Genomic DNA, 21,435 nt, shown 5'->3' with positions numbered 1-21,435 from the left:
ATCTTCCCAATGAAAAAAATGAGCTATTTTTAATAATGGGAAGAAATGTGACTCTCTTTGGGGATGAGACACAAGTAGAGGAATAGGGGCCTTTGTAGTTTATTATCAGGAATACACAACCAGAAGTCAGGCTTCTGTCCACCATAAATTCCATGGTCAACTAGGTGACCGACAAAACTGTAGTAGCAGCCAAGCAACCCAGCTGTTAAAAACATAAAGAATTCCCAAGTTTTAGGCTATATAGTTTCACTTTCCTCTTCTTTTAAACCTTTCATGAAAGTTTTGAAAGAGAAGCAGACGTGACTGAGGTTCATTCCTGTCAGGACTTTGTTATGTGCAGTTGAGCAGCTACTGAGCTGGTAATTAGAAGACCAGGGTCATCGCTGTTCTAGCACCTACACTGTTGTGTGTGCTTGCAGAAATCCATTAACTTCTCTGGATCTTATTTCCCTTATCTTTAAAACAAAGGGACTAAAATAAGTGATATAAAAATGAAAACCAGGTGTTATATATTTAAGTAAGAACTCTAACTGGTTGATTAGTTATGACTAGACCCGGAATGCTAGTAAGAATGGATCTGAATGGAGCAGATGATGACTATTACTTAAGCTGAGAAGCAGACAGGGATGCATCGGTTTGGAAACTTAAGGCTACAGTCCGTTGCTGCAAAGCCTGCTGGGCCTCCCTCCTGGGCCACTCCTGGCTGAGGAAGTCTACTTATCAGCTTGGCATCCAAGCTGTTCCAAAGTCTGCCCTCCTCCTCCCATTCCAACTTCAACTACTAACCTTCCCAAACCTCTAGACCAACTAGTTTAGTCCTTAACCTCTGAACACATTTGTGTTTCTCCGGCTCTCTTCCTCTTTTCTGCCCAACCAAGATCAAATCTGATCTTATTTTGTAGAACTTTCCCAGAATACCGCTGGTATGAAAAGATTTCTCCTTATATTGAAATTATAGCCATAACCTATACAATTAATTTGATAAGGATATGATGTTCTGTAATACAGGAACGATTTTCACCTATTATTCAGTTAACGTTATTTAATTTTTACACTTTTATGCTTGTCTTCTAACTAAACTGAAAACCCCTTGTCTTTCTCTTTTTGTTTCCCCTTTCAGTACTTTGTAAGTAGCAGGATTCTAATTACCATTAATAGTTAAAACAGGAGAGCCCAAGCAAACATTCTAAACCATCTACTGAAACCCAACAAGACAAATTAGCATAAAAAATAATGGTTTGAGTAGAAGTTGACCTGGCATTAATACTGTAAGCCTTTATATTATTTACATTATTAAGAGCAGCTTAGCATAAGCCACAGGTGGGTTGTATCAATTGTTTACGTGAGAAGCTATGGAAGAAAACGAACAAAAGAAACATTCTAAAGAGAACTCCTCCCACCCAAAGGTGGAAAATGAAAGCATTGTAAACTCTTATTATACTAAGAAAGTGACGTCCAAAGCACATATGCAATATTCAGTATGTCATTTAATTCAAATTCTCAACAAATACTGAATTATTACATCTGTTTAGTTCTTGAATAAATAAGGAATTCTCATCTATCCATTGTTAATGTATATAAGGAAAAGAACAAAAAACACAAGTAAGTAGAGAGCACTAACAGAGGATTTAAGTTAGAGCTCATATTTTGCACACATTTTAGACTTCAAATAACTACTGACCTTGGAACTGAATCTACAGCGGATGAAGATGGAACCTTGGAGACTTGACAGTTTGCTGCGGCAGCCAGCTTTAAGGCAGACGATGGAACAGCACTTAAAGTCCTAGGTATATGTCGTGCGTTTATGGGGGCAATAGAGTTTACAGTGGCAACTGATGAAGGGACAGTTAATCGAATGTTGTTCCCAATCAGAACCTGAGTTGTTGCAGAATTGGCAGCAGTTACTTGATGACTCAGTGCACTGTGGGAACTTGAAGTCTGTGTCATGTTTGAAGGCTGTAACAAAGTTGAACCTGCCGTTGATGGACTCGTGTGTACAAGTGCTGTTGGTGTAGTACTACTGAGGTGTAAGCCCTTGTATACTCCTAGAGAAAAAGGAAGAAGCATTGAAACAATGTACAGCTTTGCTGTTTATTATAGATACATGTTACAAACATCAGGACAATTTAGATGTCTTTGTCCTTTTCTTTTTTTAATGATTTATTTATTTATTTGAGAGAGCGAGCGAGCATGCGCGGGGGTTGCGGGGGGAGAGGGAGACAGAGAATCTCAAGGAGAGTCCCTGCTGAGCACGGAGCCCAGCGCGGGGCTTGTAGGGCTCGATCAAACGACTCTGAGCTCATGACCTAAGTCGAAATCAAGAGTCGGATGCTCAACCGACTGAGCCACCCAGGCACCCCTAAATGTCTTTATCCTTACCTGAGGCTGGAAGGACACCATTCACCCCAATTCCAAGCACCACATCATCCTTCATCTTGAATCCCATCAGCTGTTCTGATGTCACCAAAGCAGAAGCAGCAAACTGAGCACTAGCAGAATCCAAAGTCTTGGAAACAAAACCCTAAAAAGAAAATACAAAGCAAATCTAATCTGCATCGCTTGGTCTCAAATTAACATTAAAGCCACACAGGTACACCACAATAGTGTGAATATAAACCAGAGTGGCAAACCACTGAAATACCTTTATCTCTTTGACAGTCATAAATTTGAAGAATGCTCAAGATCTAAGAACTCAGGGATTATGAATTTTGATCTTCGTATGTGACACTATATAATATGGACAAGTCAATTATGAAAAGAAACCTATAATGTGGAAACAGTAAACCTCCGACACAAAGTGTCAGACAAGAAATATACTAGTAAAACATTTCAGTGATTTGCAAATACATATGACGAAAAATGAATAGGTAAGCTTCTTTCACCTAACTTACACATACATACACATATAAACAAAGGCGCCTCTGGAACAGTAAGATAACTATCCCTTTAGAACAGAAGTAACAAAATATCGTATCATAACTTGGGCTAGAAATTAAGAGGCTCCTTGAGTTTTTTAAATGAATTTTTCCTCCAAGATGCTAAGATTCAAATTTTAGCCTTTGAGCCTTACATGTGTTTAAATGGCAAACGTTTATCATGCCTGAGGTTTAAAAGTGATTTCTTTTAATAGTCAAAGAGGTTTAGTATGGTAACTTTAAATAAATTTTAATAATAATTAAAATACCCAAGAGAATGAGCTGGGTAAGATTATATATTAAAGAGGTACATTCACAGACTACAGGACAAACTTGGAAGACAGTGTCTTGATCTCATTTAACTATGCTTTGTAGTTTTACTTTTTAAAATAGGGAGCAGAGGTAACAGCTTCCATACTCACCTGTAACGTTCTTTCTAAACCCTGTATAGAATGGCTATGATGTAGATTCAGGCGAAAGCCACTTTTCTGCTGGTTAGATGCAAGGTTCTATGACAACAGTTGGTAATTAGAGATGCACTCTGGTGGGAAACAATGAGGGATGATCATAAGACAGACAAATCCCTCACCTGTGCAGTGGTGGCGGCGGAATTACTATTTGCTTGCTGTTGTTGTTGCTGAATTTGTGCAAGCTGCTGTTTCTGCATTAGTGCCAGTTGCTGCTGATGTTGCTGGTACTGTTCGGCTGTAAATGCTGGACATAAAACAAGGGGACACTTTATAAAAACTCACAGAGCGCACACACATCTTACAGTACCAAAACAAATTTCAGCATTAAAAAAGATTTTGTGCAAAATTAAAGCATCTGACAAAGGCTCATGATCCTGCTAAAGACCACTTCCATAGGAAAAATTCCACATTTTTACAACCACATTTAACAGGAGTGGCTTGAGTTCAGAGCAACACAAAATTATAAACTTCCCGAGTTTTAACAACATAGGAAAGAGAACTCACTTCTCAAGTTTGAGAACCATGATTTTTGTAAGCTGTGACACTTGTGCTAGACAGTGTAAAAAGGTAATCCAGCTTTTTAAATCCACATATTTGGAATTCAACTTTGCACTGAGCTTGAGAAGAAATCTGATAATTACCATTTGGTTTCTCATTTACTCATATTACTGTCCCAATGCATTTAGACGATCCCTAACATTCTGTGTATCAATACTAATTGTTCGACATTTTTTGATTTTAGCCATTATAAACATTCCCTCTACATGGAATATAAGGTTGTTGGTTTATTACCTTTATTTTTTTAAAGAACTCATCCTTTAACAGGAAGAAAAAGAGGCTCCAAATGTTAAGGTTAATTAATTTTCCCCACCCAATTAACCCACCTGGAAAAAATCCAGTCAATAAGAACGGAGTTGTTTATGTTGATTTACTGTACAGAATGATGTCTGAGGAAAGACACTGTGTTATGCTACTTATGTTTGTCTATGGAGAGCTCAGTTCTAAAAAAAACAAACAAAAAAATGTTCATTTATTACCCCCCAAAAAAGTGTGTGCAGTTTTTAAAAAGGAAACCTTTTTCTTTTCTTTTTCTTATTTTTGCCGATTAAAAAAAGGAAAAAAAAAGGGCACATACAATCACAACATCTGACTTTAAAGGCTTCTTTAAGAAACCTGTGATGTTTGGGTAAGAATTATTTCAAAACACAAAAAAGGTTATCATGCATCCCTGAATACCAGGGAATCTATAAATCATGCAATGCAAATTTCCTCAGTCTAAATTTTAATGTTTTCAAAACACTGTCACTTAATATGTTGTAGTCTTTAATTGCATTTTAATAATTTAGTTGAAGAGAATATCACTTCATCAAGTTTTATAATTTTCACTCATAACTCATAAAGAATCTTTATCTTCCAGGATACAGCTTTCCTGAGTAGTACCACTACAAAATGTTTAGGTAGAAATTCCACCATATTGTGAATGGATCAGAAAATTCTGAAATAAAGTTTAAGAAAACCCCAGAAATTTAGTGTCTACACAGGCTTTACACTTGAACTAAGTTCTTGGGCTACAAGAGCAAAAACATAATTTCTTGTTGTAAAAACTTTAGTTGTTATCTGTCCTTTGATGCATTTCTTTTCCTACTATGTTGTAATTCTCAGATCTGAATACTATAGGGAAGACTTTTATTGACAACAGGATTAACTTCTAAATATTGACATAAAGTAACTTGGTATCAGAATGACCATTTCCATGTAACAGAAATGTGCTGAATCAAAACTTGAAGAAAATTTACAAAAATTAATGCTGCCCTGATTGTTTATAATTAATGTAACATTTATCTATATGTTTTAAAAAATCCGTAAAAAGCAACTATTTAAACCTAAAGATCCTTAATTTATTAAATAGTTTTGCTAGTATGTTTTTGAGATTTACACTTTAACTTCCTAAGTTTGAGTGAGTTGCCTAAGTCTTGAATTTCCTAGCAGGGGATGCTCAGTAAATTTTTTTAAAAAAGGATCATTTCTACAAGGTCAGGTCATTACATATTTATGAAAACAATAATTTAGCATTCCCCGGAGACCTATATACAAAAAACTCCATTTATATGAATGAAAATATTATTATAGAACTTTGTGTTTATGTACGTTTTAATAAAAAAATTGGCAATAATACATTAGACACCGACTTGGAAAAAAGTTCCAAACATTTTCGCCCTAATTTAAGTCAACATTATAATCCCTGGTCTCTAAGGGTCTTGTGAATTTCACTTTTAAACAACTGTTAACTTCTTCCTAATACAAGATTTAGAAATAAAAATGCAACTAATTCTCATCACGATTTTAGATCCCTACTGACAATCTACTGCTTAGAAATATCTCTACACTTTTGGAGTCTAGTTACGAAATTTTCCCCAAACATGTTTCATAAATGATCTAGAAGAAATGCATATGCCAAGCAACATATACACAGACAATGATGGTAATAAAGACCATGGGTCTAGGGGCCAGGAGACCTTGATTTTTTTTTAGCTCTCAGCTCCATCGTAACTAGCCAAGTATACCTGGGCAAGTGACTGAACCTTTTGGGGCTCAGTTATGTTCATCCAACATACTTAGATTAATTTAGGTGATCACTAAAGCCCTTTTCAGCCAAGTGATGAAAGGATTTTATATTTTTTCTGAGAAATAAATTTCCAATCCAAAAGGCTATATGAATAAGTAGGAAAGCTTGGACAAAGGTAAGGTATACATTTGGGCAAATACAATCTGAACTGGGTTTTACACTGTTATTTATATAGAAAACCGAGAAGACTTCAGATGGCATTATAATTCAAAGTCTAATCAAATGCTAAATGGAAATAAATAAAGATAACCATTATTTCCCTAATCTCTATCAAGGCAGAAAGTGTTATGGTTCCAGGTCTACCTCCAGATAGGGTGTGGTAGTCAAGTTTATAATTAACATAAAGATGGACATGATGGTTTCAGCGACAGATGACCAAACCTAGAATCAGAAGCATTTCACAGAACACTGAATTTTTAGATCAGGAGGCATCCTTGGTGATTTCCTCCTACAACTTCACACTAAAGATGAAGAAACTTTCATCTGAGGTCACAGATAAAGTTAGTAGTGGAAAGGGGGGGGAACCCCACCCCTAAACCATTGAAATTTTAAATATGAAAAGAAATAAACGAAGTTTGTTTTAGATTTAATATTTTCAAGAAATAATTAAACTTTTAATATACCCAACAGTATGAATCAAGTGCTTAAAAAAAAAAACCCCAAACACCCTCATCTATACAGCACCTGACAGGAATCTAGGTATGAGAGAGGAGTCATGCGAGGGACATGACTAAAAGCTGAGACTAGGGAAGGAGCATAACAGGACTTCACATATTTGAAGGACACTATGATGTTGGAAAGCAAGAAAACTTATTCAGTATGTTTCTAAGGGCGAAAGAGGAACCTATAAATTTAAGGAGGCAGCTTTTGTTCGTAGATGGACAAACTTTTAAGCAAGATTCCCAACTCTAGAATAACCTGATCTAGAAAACTGTTGAATCTGCCCTCCCTAAGCAGTCTAGACAAAGGTCAGAAACTACCATTTTTTGGTAGTGGCTAACAATTCTCTGGAGTAGAAATTTAGATGCTACAGTCTAAGATGTTACCAGTCCACTTGGACAGGAAGCTACTGTGCGGCACCCCAACACCCGGAATAGTTGAGGCTGTTGCCCCCTAAGTCACATTCCCGCAGCTGGAGCAGACCAACGGAAATGATCAAAGATGTGGGAGTAGGTGAGGGTGACAGGTACTTAGGAAAAAATTATTTTGAAAATCCAGTTTGAGAAGATAGAGGGAAGATTACCAAAATGTACATCATTTTGTTAGTTAAAAAAAAAAAAAGGCAAAAACCCAAAACCAAAACAAAAAACAAGAAACCCCAATAAACCCAAACACCTATTTTAAAAGATAACCCTTGATTAGAAGTATCTTTGAGCAGTACACAGGCAGAATATTATTTTAATACGGGAAAAGGTTACTTTAAAGAAACATAAAATAAAATGACTTCAGAGAGTATTAAAGTATGATCCCCTAACCAGGAAGCTTGAATGATAGTTTTGAGGTTCATAAGTACTTATCAGCCACCCAGAAATCCAATCTGAAAAGAAAAATATGGTGTATTTCCTTGGATGGCCAAACATGAATGAACCTGAATTCATTTGGCTGCAAATTACTTGAACATGAGATTATGTGATCCAATCTTCCACTTATTGTAAATCATCTTGCACTTCAGCACACAACTACAGAACTATTAATTCTACTACTATGGGTGCTACTTCACACCCTGCTAAGGATATAATTTTGAATTGTGAAACACACTTGGATAAGGATTAAGGCCCAACAGGTTTAAAAAATCTAACCATGAAAATATCCAATGCTTGAATCTAGAGTTCCTTTGAAAAGTGTATGCTACAAATTTTATGAAGTAAAATGTACTAATTTAAGTAAGCTACAGATCCTGAGACTTAAGAACATATTATTCTAGCTACATATATCCTATTAATTTATGAAAATAAACCAAATCTTTGGTAGAGACATGTGAGCTTAGGAAAATTATTTAGAAAGCTGATGAAATTTCAGTGGGAACTGGGAATTCAAATCCTGAACATATAATGGTGGTTTAAAAATCACTTTTCTATTTACAGTCTTTCTAAATGATAGAGTTCTTTCTAATTATGAAAAAGGTATTAATTCTGACATGTCATATCCCCCAAACTCAAAGACATGCAAATGAATAGTCACTGAACAAACACTAAATTTTCAAAGGTGCTTCTATAGATTAAAAAAAAAAAATAGTAGACTGTATTTGGAAACTGTCCAAATCACATATTAACTCAATTATTAAAAATGCAGAATTGATTCATATGTACTAAAATCTAGTCCTAGAAATTCTAAACACACATATATTTAAGTCTTCCCAAGTTCCTCAACATTGTGTCATTTTGCTGTGTGTTATCCAGAGGATCAAGCACTCTAGCAACTAACCAGGTTATTAGCCATCTGGCCACACAACTATGCAAATGGCCAAGACTGGGAAGCAAGCAAAAAAATTCCAAGCAGCAGAAGCTACAAAAGTTGGTGTGTTAAAGCTCATGATGCCCTTTACTAAAAATAATGGGCTCCTGATATCCTCATTTAGAATTTCCTATTTGAAAATGAGAATAAATAGGCTCTTATAGGTGATAGTTAGAAAAAGGAAAATCAGTCCAGAGGGCATCACTATGCCACAGCATATGTGTAAATATTTAAAATAATGACAGACTAATAAAAAAATGGCTAAATCAAAGTATTTGGCTTAAGAAGCAGACAAGTAAGTATATATCAATTGGCTCATATATCATAGTGGCTAAGTTCTGAAGTCAGTATAGTAAAAATTAAGCCTTGAAAATTCCTTTAGAGTCTCCCATGATGGATGTATCTCTTTTAATAAGCACAGCAAAGACAGTTTTTCCTCTGGCATCAGACTAGATCAGGTTCTGTGGCTGAGTACCAGATGACATAGTTAGGCTTGTATTTGGGGGCCATGCTCTACGGAAAAATTTATCTTTAAAATTAAAATTACACTGATGGAGGTGAGATGCTTAACCTCAATGTGAGACAATGGAAGCACAGATACTCGGAGAGCAACAGTAACAGATTTCACTTCTGCCATTCCCAGAGTGGCCCACTCTGGACAATATATTCTTGCAGTAGAATTGTATTAGAATCCTGTGTAACTTCTGAACTGTTAAAATTTTATTTTTTTCTCCAGGGGCCTATAGTTGAATTCACTTAAGTTAAATGTACATATGATAGGACTCTATTATAATACACTTTGTAGAGCATAAAGAGAAAAGCTTTAGGTTTTTGGAATATTCACAAACAGGAAAGAATAAAGCATTACCCAACAGCAATCTGTAGGCATTTATTCTCTAACTATACAAAAGATCTAGTAAAAATTAAGGGAAAATTGAAAACAATTATGTGCAACAAAAAATTTGATAAACCCATTCTTTAAAGGTTGTATCACATTATATGGAAGAGGACATGATTAAAAAGACAATCACAGTTACTAAAAATTGTTTTTCAGCTAAACTTTTGGTAATACTACTTGTTCAATGTTCACTCTTCAATATTCTTTGGCAAACACAAGTCAAGTTTCATAATATCAATGCTTACTTATGTAGTATGGCAAAACAATTTATATAAAGATCATTAAAAGATAGTTAAGACAATTCAACTTCTCTATTTTTTTTTTTAAGATTTTACTTTTTTAAGTAATCTCTACATGAAGCGTGGGGCTTGAACTCACAACCCAGAGTTCAAGAGTCTCATGCTCCACTGACTGAGCCGCCAGGCATCCCGCAAGTTCTCTACTTTAAGGGGCGAGAAGATGGGGATTGATGAAACATGCCAGTTTTCTACAAGAAGTCTCAAGGAATTTATACAGCTTAAATATCTATCAGGGGAAATATATTACAAGTTTATACTTCTAAAATCCCTATACTCGCACACTATGTAAGTCCTCTTTCATATTGAAAAGTTCTTTATTTTGATTTTTAAGACTGTAATAGCTGAGAGAAACAGACTCTCCATAGTATATACTCTGAAATTAATGGGACTATACTAATCCGTTAGGACTCAGAATAATTTAGATTATCTTCTAGTTGACTTCTGAAATGTGATTATTTTTCTTATGAGCTAAAGACTTCCATTTCATAGAAGTACTTGTTTTCCAGACACAAAGTAAATTAGTTTATGGAACCTTTTCTGGAGATCTTTAAGAATAAGCAGCACATTTTCATATTTATTAGAAGATTTAACTGTAGCCTTACCAGATAACTAGGGCGACACAATAAATATCTCTACAGTCACTTCAAAATCTGTATTTAAATTACCTTTACAAAAATCTGTGGTAACATAATTTTAACAGTGAATTTCTATAACTTACATGCCTCAAATAACACAGATTTATGCTTTAAAATAGAAAGCTAAAATTTTAGGAATATTTAAAGACAGCATTTATTTTAGACACATTTCACAATATAGCCATAATGCTAAAGTAGATGTTATCTGGAAATGTTTCCAAAATTATAATGATCCTATAAAATTAAAATAATCCTTTAAGTATTGTTCTCTGAAAAATTAGTTTCTCTTATAAATTATTCTGCATTACTGTCAGTAGATAAGACTTTTGCATATCTACTGACCTGCTGGTCTACTTTTAAACAGTTTAAATAAAAGACTAGAGAAGTATCCAAGCATAAAATAGTAACAATTAATGGCCCATTTTCTTTCCATATTCTTTGAAAATATAATTGCTGAATTGTGAACTGTGGGTTCACAGAGTATATCCAGGAAACAAATGCCATATATTAAGTAGTAATAAACACCTTTGCATGCGGATGTGTTTAAGTGAAAACACATGTACAAAGAGAATTCAAATATTTAACCTCGGTCCTTTTTTTTCTCATTAGTTTGAGAGAAAAGGACTTTTGGCCTTAAATATAATACACCATATTTCAGAAAATGGATGAACCTGACATTTCTACAGAAATGTACATCATAACAAATAAACATACCAAAATGTGCTGAACCACTGCTACTTTTACTTTGCGTGGAGGTACTGCATGTCTGGGTCCCGGGTTGTGCTGTTCCTGTTCGATTTAAACTCCTATATAATTTCCTACAGGAGAGTTCATCATTGTCACTGTCATGTAGGGATGGTGTCCGAGGCCTAAAATGCCGCCATCTACATGATTTGATATTGACTAGTATCTGACTGAGGTCTTTAGAGAAAGATCTGTCCGAGGTATTTGTTTCTGAGGTATTGGCAAACTGATTGACTGGAGAATGTTGTGGAGAGGAAAGCATTTCCAAATCCAGATGTTGAAACATACTGTCATAGTCTGAGTGAGCTCTGTCCAGTAAGACCCTATTAAAAATAAGGCAGGGAACATATATGTAAAATAGCTATTCAAAAATTATAAAAAAAGACCCTCCCAATTCCCCCAAAGCCATCTCATACTAAATATTTAAAAGCTATAAATTTGATTATTTCAGTATTTGGCCCTGTAAGCTAAGTTCTCAAATTTTTTGGGTAAATTTTCAATTTCTGATAAAAGTTCTTTTACTTTATAACAATCTGATTAAAGAAGAGAGTAATCCACCTTAAAGAATTAGGTACACTATTCATTTTACATTAGCAATGGCCTACTAACAGTTCTATGAGTTGGTCTACCAGCAGAAGTTACTGATAAAACATGAGACTATTTTTCTTTCCAAACTGCTTTTCAACCAAAGATTTTTATTTCCATTACAAAGCACCAAAACACTTCATAAAATATCTGTTCTCTATTAAGCGAAAACTTAATTCTTTTTTTTTTTTGCAGGGGTGGGGGAGGTAGGAGAAAAGCAGTAAAAAGTATGCGAGCTTTGGGTTATTTTATACGACTAAAATTTCTTATTGACAAAATATTTGAGATCCACTACTCTAGAGGATATGTGTTATTTATATAAACTTTATAAATGTTTCCATCTTAAAATACTAACATTGACTACGCTAGTATAGAATAAAATATAGCCAACATACAGAATTTTCACCACTATTGATGTCAACATAATGATGGGGGAAAAGGCACTAAATAAAATATATTTCATGCCCAGACAATTCTAAACTAATGTTTAAGTGATTAAAAACTGCAATTAAGATTTGAAAAATGAAAGAAACAGGTATAAGCCATAACTCACTATAAATTACATCCTTAGGTTTCTTCTTCCTGAAAGCACCCTGATATTATGTTCTGCCTTTTATTTTTTTTTTTCCACCTACATGGGAATATCTTTCTTTTTCTTCACTTTTATGTGTTCTGTAATTCCTTCCTGCCTCCCCCACAAATTCTCACATAAAGGCATCTAGAGTGTACAGGGGTTCTATCATGTTTAAACAAAAGAACAACAGTAATTAGATCCTGAAAAACTGGGATGTCAGGGCAGGTCATGCATGGATCCTGGAGCCTTTTTTTTTTTTTTTTTTAAGATTTTATTTATGTATTTGAGAGAGAGAGAGAGAGAGAGAGAGAGAGAGAGAGAGAGAGAGACAGCATGTGGGGGGAGGGGCAAAGGGAGAGGGAGAGGCAGAGTATCTAAAGCAGACTCCGTGCTGAGCCCCGAGTGCAGAGTGTGATGCAGGGTTCAATCTCACGACACAGAGATTATGACCTGAGCTGAAATCAAGAGTTGGATGCTCAACCAACTGAACCACCCAGGTGCCCCTTCTGGAGCCTTTTCACTGAGGAATTAAACAACTTAGTGTACTAGTTACATGACATTTCTTAGCTTATTCAATCCTTTCTCCTAACATCTCCCAGAACTTTTTTTTTTAAGACTTTATTTATTTATTTGACAGAGAGAGAGAGACAGCGAGAGAGGGAACACAAGCAGGGGGAGTGGGAGAGGGAGAAGCAGGCTTCCCGCTGAGCAGGGAGCCCGATGTGGGGCTCGATCTCAGGACCCCGGGATCATGACCTGAGCCGAAGGCAGACGCTTAACAACTGAGCCACCCAGGTGCCCCACTCCCAGAACTTCTGAAACAACTTTTTGCAGTTTAAGTATTTTCATCAAAAATCAGTTAGGAACAGAAAATAGGAACAAATAAGCTATTTAGAAGGATTCCCTCTCTTTAAGCTCTAGATTTCATTACCCTACTGTCCCTATGCTAGGAATACAGAAACACTTACCTTCCACCGCGCCCAACCCGTCTTCGTGCAAATCCAATACACCTTTGGGGTACGGTGAGGGTAGTTAAGCAGTATCTATATCGTACATCCCCTAATCCTCCATCTTTAGGACTAGTCCAAGGCCAGTTGCCAGTTTGGTCTAAGTGAGGCTAAAAAAAAAAAAATCCAAATTATTTTATTTTGTCAGTTAAAGGTGAAGTTTTTTATTTAAAAAGAGAACCTGAAACTTACAGCATAGTACTGACAGCCTGCTTTCCTACGGAAAGCAAAAGGACCATCAGGATCATTTTCTTCTTCAGCTTCCGAAGAGCCAGACAAAACCTTTAAAATAAAATGAAGTGAGTCAAAACATGTGACTTCCTCCATTTCTCCTCTATACTCATAGAGAAATTTGTATCTTTACCTGGGAGAGAGGTTCTTCATCCGAGCTGGGAAAGTCATACTGATTTAAATCTTTAGCATTAAAGACTGGCAGTGCAGCAGGACTCGTCTGCTGAGGGGCTGTAGCAGCAGATGATGGTAAGACTTTGGGCTTCTTTTCATATTTACGTTTAGGTCGGGTAAGATCGGCTTTATCTTGCTACAATAAAGTCATATTATTAGTCAAACACTAGAAACCACGTTCAACAAGCCTGTAGTTTGTGGTAAGTTTTAATAAGAAGTTTAGAGCTAGAACGAAGTCATTCATACTCGGAAGAGCTATATAAGATGCTGATGTTTTGTCATCTTATATTGTAAAGTCTTACAGGTTGGTCTCTGTGAAACAGGGATAATGTTCCTACAACCTAAACATAATCTCATGAAAGATTTTATTTCAGTTAAAGTAAAAGAAGAGAACAGAAGTTCTTCAGCTTCTGAAAGCCTGTAACTGCAGTTAGTATTTACCATTAGCTCCTGTACCTTTTTCTCAATTTTCTATCAAAATTCTAGAAGAGAGGGGCGCCTGGGTGGCTCAGTTGGTTAAGCGACTGCCTTCAGCTCAGGTCATGATCCTGGAGTCCCGGGATCGAGTCCCGCATCGGGTTCCCTGCTTGGCAGGGAGTCTGCTTCTCCCTCTGACCCTCCCCTCTCTCATGTGCTCTCTCTCTCTCAAATAAATAAATAAAATCTTTAAAAAAAAAAAATTCTAGAAGAGAATAAAAAAAGGGGGGGATCTAGTATTTATTCTAAAGAGTTACCAAATCAATTTTGGGAAGATAATAATGCAAACAATTTTACATATACACAAAGCAAACCTCATAACTTTTCTGTGGAGGTGTTACAAAAGTAATAGTAAGGATTTGGTAGCTAAACAGTAAAGGCTTTCTGGAGTGAATCTGGGCAGTTTTAGGTGATAAAGAGATGAAATCATGAAACAGGGACAACACAAGGATAAAATACAGAAGCAGGAGTGACTGAGCTGACGAACACAGTGCATGTTGGAAATACGTACGCAGGTGAGAGCAAAAGCTAGGAGCAGTATGAAGTATGCAAGACGCAAGAAAGGTTAGAGGCAAAAATGATACTTGTTGGGAAGAAAAAGATCACAGCAGTATCATGGTTGTGTACATATGCTAAATACTTGTATCAAGTTTTAGGCAGTTTATGGCATTATGGTTCTTTTTGGAAAAAGTAAGTTATTAAAAAGTTCATCTATATGGTATCTCCCTTTATAATTCCTACCGTTGCATCTACAACAGTATTCGAGGTCAGTCTTGAATCAAAAGCTGACTTTGCAGCATATTTCACGGTAGGGTTTATATGTATTTTTCTTTCACTCTACTGATAAAACGCCATTCTGTTATCAGCTACTGTTATCACAAAAATGTTTACCACCTTATTTGCTTTGAACTCCTTCACATCCATTGCTTCCTGATGTTTAAATTGACTGCTATTAGTAATAGGGATGACGGGGATGGCATAAGTAGGTTTCATTGGCTGTCTCTGTGCCATAACCTCGGACACGATCTCTCCATTGTAGTCACCCAAATTATACCTGAAATTATAAAAAAGAAAGCTGCAAAAGTTAAAGTTAGTGCTGTAAATACCTAGGACTATTAATATCTGAGATACGATTATAAACACTGAGTAGACTTACGGTAAGATTAAACTCTGATAATTTGCTGAATGCTTATTAAAAAAAAAGAGTACATAATTCCTTCTGTTTCTTCCATTTAGTTTTTGGCTTATAGCTTTATCTTTGCACCATAAATACATGATTGTGGTAAAAAAAATAAAGGTTCGAATTTTAACTTGCCAATTTTGGTGAAAGATTTGGTGGAGATGTTGAAATTAATGCCTACAATGGTGCTGAGGAACTTTCTGCTAATTTGAATTGTCTGTCCTATAAAACTAATTTTCCTGAAATGAATTATGAGAAATTTAATAGTGGTTTTCTTTGGAGATACTGACTAGGAAACAGGAGAGTGAGGCTTAAAGTTGTCACTGTGTACCTTGCCAAATGGTTGAGTGTTAAGATTATGGGACTTTTCCCCTCCCTTCTTTATACTTCTCTGTTAAAAAACACAGTATGTATTTAAAAAAAAAAAAAATCAGTGCCATCTAGTGAGTAAATTAAAAACTTTAGAATTGACAAATGTTCTCTCCTTCCCAGCCTTGCACTCAACTCAAATAAGGACAAAAGAATAAGATTATACCTGCCATATTTTAATTTTACTGAACCTAGTCACTTTTAAAGAAAATAGAGAAACACATGTAAAATTATGCAAAATATATCATATCACACATTTAATAGTTTCTACTTATTATTAAAGGAAGGTATTTCCAAGGTTAATTGCTTAGGTACCATACTTCAATACACAAAATGCTAATGGTACGATACTTCCTGATCCTATTAAAGTATACTTTACCTCTTTTCCATAATTTCCAGTGTTAAGTGCAATAGCTCCCTTTTACTCTTTTCTCTTCTTTTTATCATCTCTAGAATAGTAACAGCCCGACTCAGATCTCGACGCAGTTTAAGCATTTTTTCATAAGAGGCTTCATCGTTTTTGCGATTCTGCAAATATGAAGTTGCTTTTTTAACGTCAATAACATTTCTAACTAGTGGCATTCTGAACACAGCTACTAATATATAAGGATACATACATTTGAAGGGCTGATTAGAATTTAAAGACACTGAAAGGGAATATGGATCACCAGGAAATCAATTTTATATGTGATTTTTAAATAGTTTAACATTAAAATATATCATTAATAGTTGTGTAATGAATCCTAAGGTTGATTCATTTTAAATTAGTATTTTTCATTATTTTGCACAGAAAGTCTATTTAAATACAAATTAAAATACAGCCTTCCGATGCAGAGATATGTCATAAGCATAAATAATTCTTATATTAAAAAAAATTGCAAAAAAAGTTTTCCAAATTCACTTACTTTTCGAGTCTGCATTTTTTCAGTACGTCTTCTAAAAGCCACATAAGGATCATTTGTGCTGGAACCATCTCTCTTCTCTTGTTTTACTGATGGGATAAGAGATGGCCCTCGACAGTTTTTTCTCTTTTTAATCCAGTATTCATAAACTTCTCTTATTAATTCATCGTCTTCTTTTAGCAGTAGCTTGGCTTCCTGCAGACTGACTGGCTAAATGTAAAATCATTATGTCATTTTCATATAATACATATATAAGGTTCAAAAGTCCTTCTAACTTTAATGACAATAATCAAAATAACAACAGTATTAATAACAGCAAACGTGGAGTGCCTTATACATGTCAGTCACTGACGCTTTATATACATGAGTTTAGTTAATTTTCACAACAATCTTATCATGTTTATCATCTCTATTTTACAGAAGGGGAAACCGAGGCACAGAGACCTTTTTTTTTAAAAACGTATCGCTCAAGATTATACAGGTTAGTACTGGGCAGAGATGGGATGTGAATTCATGCTTGTTAATTCCAGAGACTGCTCACTTACCCTCACCCCAATATTATCCTGTTTCCATATACATATATATGGAAACATATACTTATTATATATACAGTGAAGTTGTACCTGCTGACCACTGCCTTTTTCTAGACGGTCAATCATCTCCTCAAATTGCAATGGGCAGATGTCCATTTTCTTTTTTAGTTTATTCACAAATACTTCATCTTCAGAATCCAAATCATAATCAGGCTGTTCAGCGTCCAAACTAAAAGCTGACAGAAGAAACCATAAGCAATCATTTACTATGTGAATCCACTGACAAAAACTTCTCAACAGATGTCTGGATAGAAACAAAATCTAGATTTTCTAAAGAAATAAGAAATTTATGCTTCCCACACTTAAAGTTACTGTTAATATAGACACACACATAAGTCATAAAAGACAATGGATGTGACCCCTTCCCCCACCTCAAAAATAAACTAGAAGCCCATTATTAAGAACATAAAGAGATTATTAAATGTATTGGATTCAACTCTACGTAAATCTTATAGCTAAAAATGATAAAATATCAGCAATTTCATATGGTTTGATATAATATAAAAGGTCTTTAAATAAGATTGTTTCTAGAAGAAATCCTACTTAATAGATTATGTAACTACTTTACCAAATGCTTAGGGAGTGGTATTTAAAGCTGAAGTGTTAGAAGCCACTGCCAAGGGCGCCTGGGTGGCTCAGTTGGTTGGGCAGCTGCCTTCGGCTCAGGTCATGATCCTGGAGTCCCTGGATCGAGTCCCGCATCGGGCTCCCTGCTCGACGGGGAGTCTGCTTCTCCCTCTGACCCTCCCCCCATCTCATGTGCTCTCTCTCATTCTCTCTCTCTCAAAATGAATAAATAAAAATCTTTAAAGAAAAGGAAGAACTATCCTTAAAAAAAAAAAAAGAAGCCACTGCCAATAACAGTAATAGCTATCACTCAATGAGTGCGCTTCTGCTAAGGAGGCTTGTTTCCTCATGACAATCATTGTCATGGTGACAGAAATGTGATGTATTTCTTATATTTGTTAAGATTTGAAAAAAACGCCAAGAACCACATCATCAAATGTCATTCAATTACGTGTCAAAATTAAACTAGGCTAACAATAATATAAGTAAACTATTAAATAGCTTGATATCAAAATGTCTCACACCTTTCCCTTGCTTAATAACTCTTAATTTCCTATCACCTCAGAATCCAAATCCTTAGGACTGTATGAGGTCTTTTTTTGACTTAGCCTCTCCAGTCTCATCAGTACTTTATGATGTAGTATTATCAAATTTCATATACATATATATATATATATTTTAAGTAATCTCTCCACCAGCATGGGGCTCGAACTCACAACCCCGAGGATCAAGAGTTGTGTGCTCTACCAACTGAGCCAGTCAGGTGCCCCTCAAATTTCATCTATTTCATACAGCGTGCTATTTCATGTCTTGAGGCCTTTGCATTAGCTGTTTTCTGCCTGCCCACCTAACAAATGACTGCAAACAACCTGATTTCAAGTCCTGTGGAATTCCTTCCTGATTGCCCAACTAGTAAGTGGTTCCCAGCCACTTTTATCTTTTATTGATGCTATGAACCCTTTCCCAGAAAAACAGACTGTGTGAACATATAACATTCTGCACAAATTAAAAGGAATTCAAATATCTCTAAAAGCTGTGGCACCAAGGTTAAAAATTCCAGTTCTAAATCAATGACCTTCTCTTGTACTATTTTCTACACATACTTTATAATCTACTTGATAAATATTAGGATATGACTGAGCTCCTTGAGAGGAGGCACTGTGACTTATTTACCTCGGCAAAGACAGTAAACATGTTCATCTTGTATGCCAACTGTTTGCAGTACTCTACTGAAAAGCATTCTGATACTGCCTTGATTAAAGTGGGGGAAAAAAACCCTGAAAAAATATGTAGTTATCCATTAGTGATATCTGTGACAGGTACAAGAGGGTACCCTTTGGCTACCCCATCCTCCCTCCCTGCTTCAAGTTTAACATAGTATCTGGCCTATAGGAATCCAATAAATATTTGTAGAATTGAACATATTATATCGTTGTTTGTTTTCTGTTTTGACCTATTTTACACTTCTGTAATATTCCTAATTAAAATATTTAGATTCCTTCATAAAAATCTCTATATGTTAACACCTCTGCACCCCTGTTTCTTACACCCAGAGGCCCTCCAATGACTTTCCATGATCTATTTCTGTTTGTTATTTTGATGTAAACAGAGCTTTTGCAGATCCTGGAGTAGATTAAACACTGTCTGTTAGATTAAAACACTTGTTTTCTTGGGTCCCTAACCAAAACAATTCATATCTGCATTGTTCAATAGGATAATCATTAGCTAATTCAAATCAATTAAATTAAAAATTTAGTACCTCAGTCACATTAGCCACATTTCAAGTATTAAATAGCTACATGTGGCGGGGCGCCTGGGTGGCTCAGTCATTAAGCGTCTGCCTTCAGCTTGGGTCATGATCCCGGGGTCCTGGGATCAAGCCCTGCGTCGGGCTCCCTGCTCGGCAGGAAGCCTGCTTCTCCCTCTCCCACTCCCCCTGCTTGTGTTCCCTCTCTCTCTGTCTCTCTCTGTCAAATAAATAAAATCTTTAAAAAATAAATAAATAAAATAAATAAATAAATAGCTACATGTGGCTAGTGCTGTACCAGAAAGCACAAATAATAAAATATTTCTGTCATCATTTAAAGTTCTTTAACAGAACTCTTTAATAGAGTGGTGATCCTGATAATCCAGAAAGCCAAACTGACAGGGACCAACTAGCATTGTTCTGCTTCTTAAGGGCATATTTTATGTATGTTTAGGGTCTTATTTATGTATCACTTGGCATCTTCCACTATAAAATTTTTCAGATCAAATCATACTTACAAAACTTAATTATTTACAAAAACGAAACAAGCTCACCTAATATCACCTTACGTTTGCACTACCAAACTATATTTGACATATATTATATCATGAATGACAAGTCACATCCAACATACTGGGGCAGGCAGTCAAGACTGGAAAGGAAGATCCCTAGGTTAGGGAGCTCAGTGTCTTTTCCACGGAAAGTTAACAAGTATCTGAGGGTCAGAATGCTCTCGCCTCTGCAAGAAGCTTTCCTTCTACAGATGGTGCAAACACATGTAAGATCTTAAAATACAAGAAGAACCAAATCTTGTTCAGACATAAAAACACTAAAGCCCTAGAAAAATGCTAACATGTAAAAATTCACTTTAGGATTTCATTTGACCAAAAAACCATAGCCAATGATTAAAGTGCAATTTAGCTTCAGCCCAACCTGCCGCTTCCAAATGACAGCTCAACTGCAGCTGATAAAGATTTAACATAGTTATCATGGTCCTAGAAAGAGGAGAATCTTCAAATTTTCTGGGGCATGTTATTGAGTGTGTTCAAAGTAGAAAACAGGGTTTACAGAGAAATAGGCAAGCGGATTGCACCTTGTAATTAAGCTCTGTCAATTAAAATGAGACCTAGCTAGCCAATAATTGTTTAAGAACAGGAGCCATATTACAGAGGCTAACTCATTTTAAAATATTTTGATAGGGATAAACCCAGATATGTGTATGGTTAAATAAAATACACAGATGGAGGAGAAAATGCAGTAGAAAATAAATCCAAGCAAAAAGAACACAATAGTACATACAAGTAAGTTTATTTATTTATTTTTAAAGATTTTATTTACTTGACAGAGAGATGGAGAGAGCACAAGCAGGGGGAACAGCAGAGAGAGAGGGAGAAGCAGACTCTTTGCTGAGCAGGGAGCCTGATGCGGGGCTCGATCCCAGGACCCTGGGATCATGACCTGAGCCTAAGGCAGATGCTTAACCGTCTGAGCCACCCAGGCGCCCCTAAATTGATTATTTTTAACCATCTGAGCCACCCAGGCGCCCCCTAAATTGATTATTTTTAAAGAAGATACAAAGTAGTACACAACAGTCCTTGCCCTTATGCTTAGTCAAGTAACACAGATGAAATGTATATAAATATTTATGTAACAAATGCCATATGTAGCTTGGACTAAGTATGTATGTCTATAACACCAATAGTGAAAGGATATTTGGGCACTGAAATGGGACAAATTGTGGATTAGAAACAGAATGTAATCCCTGATTGAAAAGAAGGCACATTATACTAGGCAAGGAGAAATTTCTCAGCCCAGGAATGGTAAGTGGGTTTCAACTCAACACTAGCCCTCAATGATTGGTAATATCTACTTGTAAAGTTCTTGAAACAAATTCTGAGCAGCAGAAAATGTTGTTAATAGTGATATTTACTATGGTGTGGTAGGTATTTGACACATTTGCCTTAGACCTAAGAAGACAAAGCTATCAC

The 21,435-nt window shown here is 35.7% G+C and overlaps 1 protein-coding gene across 5 annotated transcripts in view; it reads right to left on the bottom strand.

The window, feature by feature from the left end:
* Positions 1 to 21,435, bottom strand: part of EPC1 (enhancer of polycomb homolog 1) — a 94,703-nt gene that overhangs the window by 1,458 nt on the left and 71,810 nt on the right. For 3 of the 5 annotated variants that reach the window (XM_025885781.2, XM_025885779.2, XM_073885508.1), the window contains exons 3-14: positions 17,164 to 17,309; positions 16,544 to 16,750; positions 16,018 to 16,166; positions 14,984 to 15,143; positions 13,572 to 13,748; positions 13,400 to 13,489; positions 13,169 to 13,317; positions 11,012 to 11,364; positions 3,505 to 3,629; positions 3,338 to 3,424; positions 2,380 to 2,521; positions 1,682 to 2,045 (exon numbers count right to left, since the gene is read on the bottom strand). In XM_025885781.2, the coding sequence (XP_025741566.1) occupies positions 1,682 to 2,045; positions 2,380 to 2,521; positions 3,338 to 3,424; positions 3,505 to 3,629; positions 11,012 to 11,364; positions 13,169 to 13,317; positions 13,400 to 13,489; positions 13,572 to 13,748; positions 14,984 to 15,143; positions 16,018 to 16,166; positions 16,544 to 16,750; positions 17,164 to 17,309 (2,149 nt within the window). Of the gene's footprint in view, positions 1 to 1,681; positions 2,046 to 2,379; positions 2,522 to 3,337; positions 3,425 to 3,504; positions 3,630 to 4,269; positions 4,387 to 11,011; positions 11,365 to 13,168; positions 13,318 to 13,399; positions 13,490 to 13,571; positions 13,749 to 14,983; positions 15,144 to 16,017; positions 16,167 to 16,543; positions 16,751 to 17,163; positions 17,310 to 21,435 lie in introns of those variants that run through there. The other 2 variants (XM_025885780.2, XR_012376052.1) reach the window with 2 other exon arrangements.

This window comes from Callorhinus ursinus, unplaced genomic scaffold (genome assembly GCF_003265705.2).
Source record: "Callorhinus ursinus isolate GAN/ISIS: 27379988/994484 unplaced genomic scaffold, GSC_fseal_2.0 scaffold62, whole genome shotgun sequence".
Taxonomy (NCBI): Eukaryota; Metazoa; Chordata; class Mammalia; order Carnivora; family Otariidae; genus Callorhinus; species Callorhinus ursinus.
This window is presented reverse-complemented; position numbering and strand designations above follow the sequence as displayed.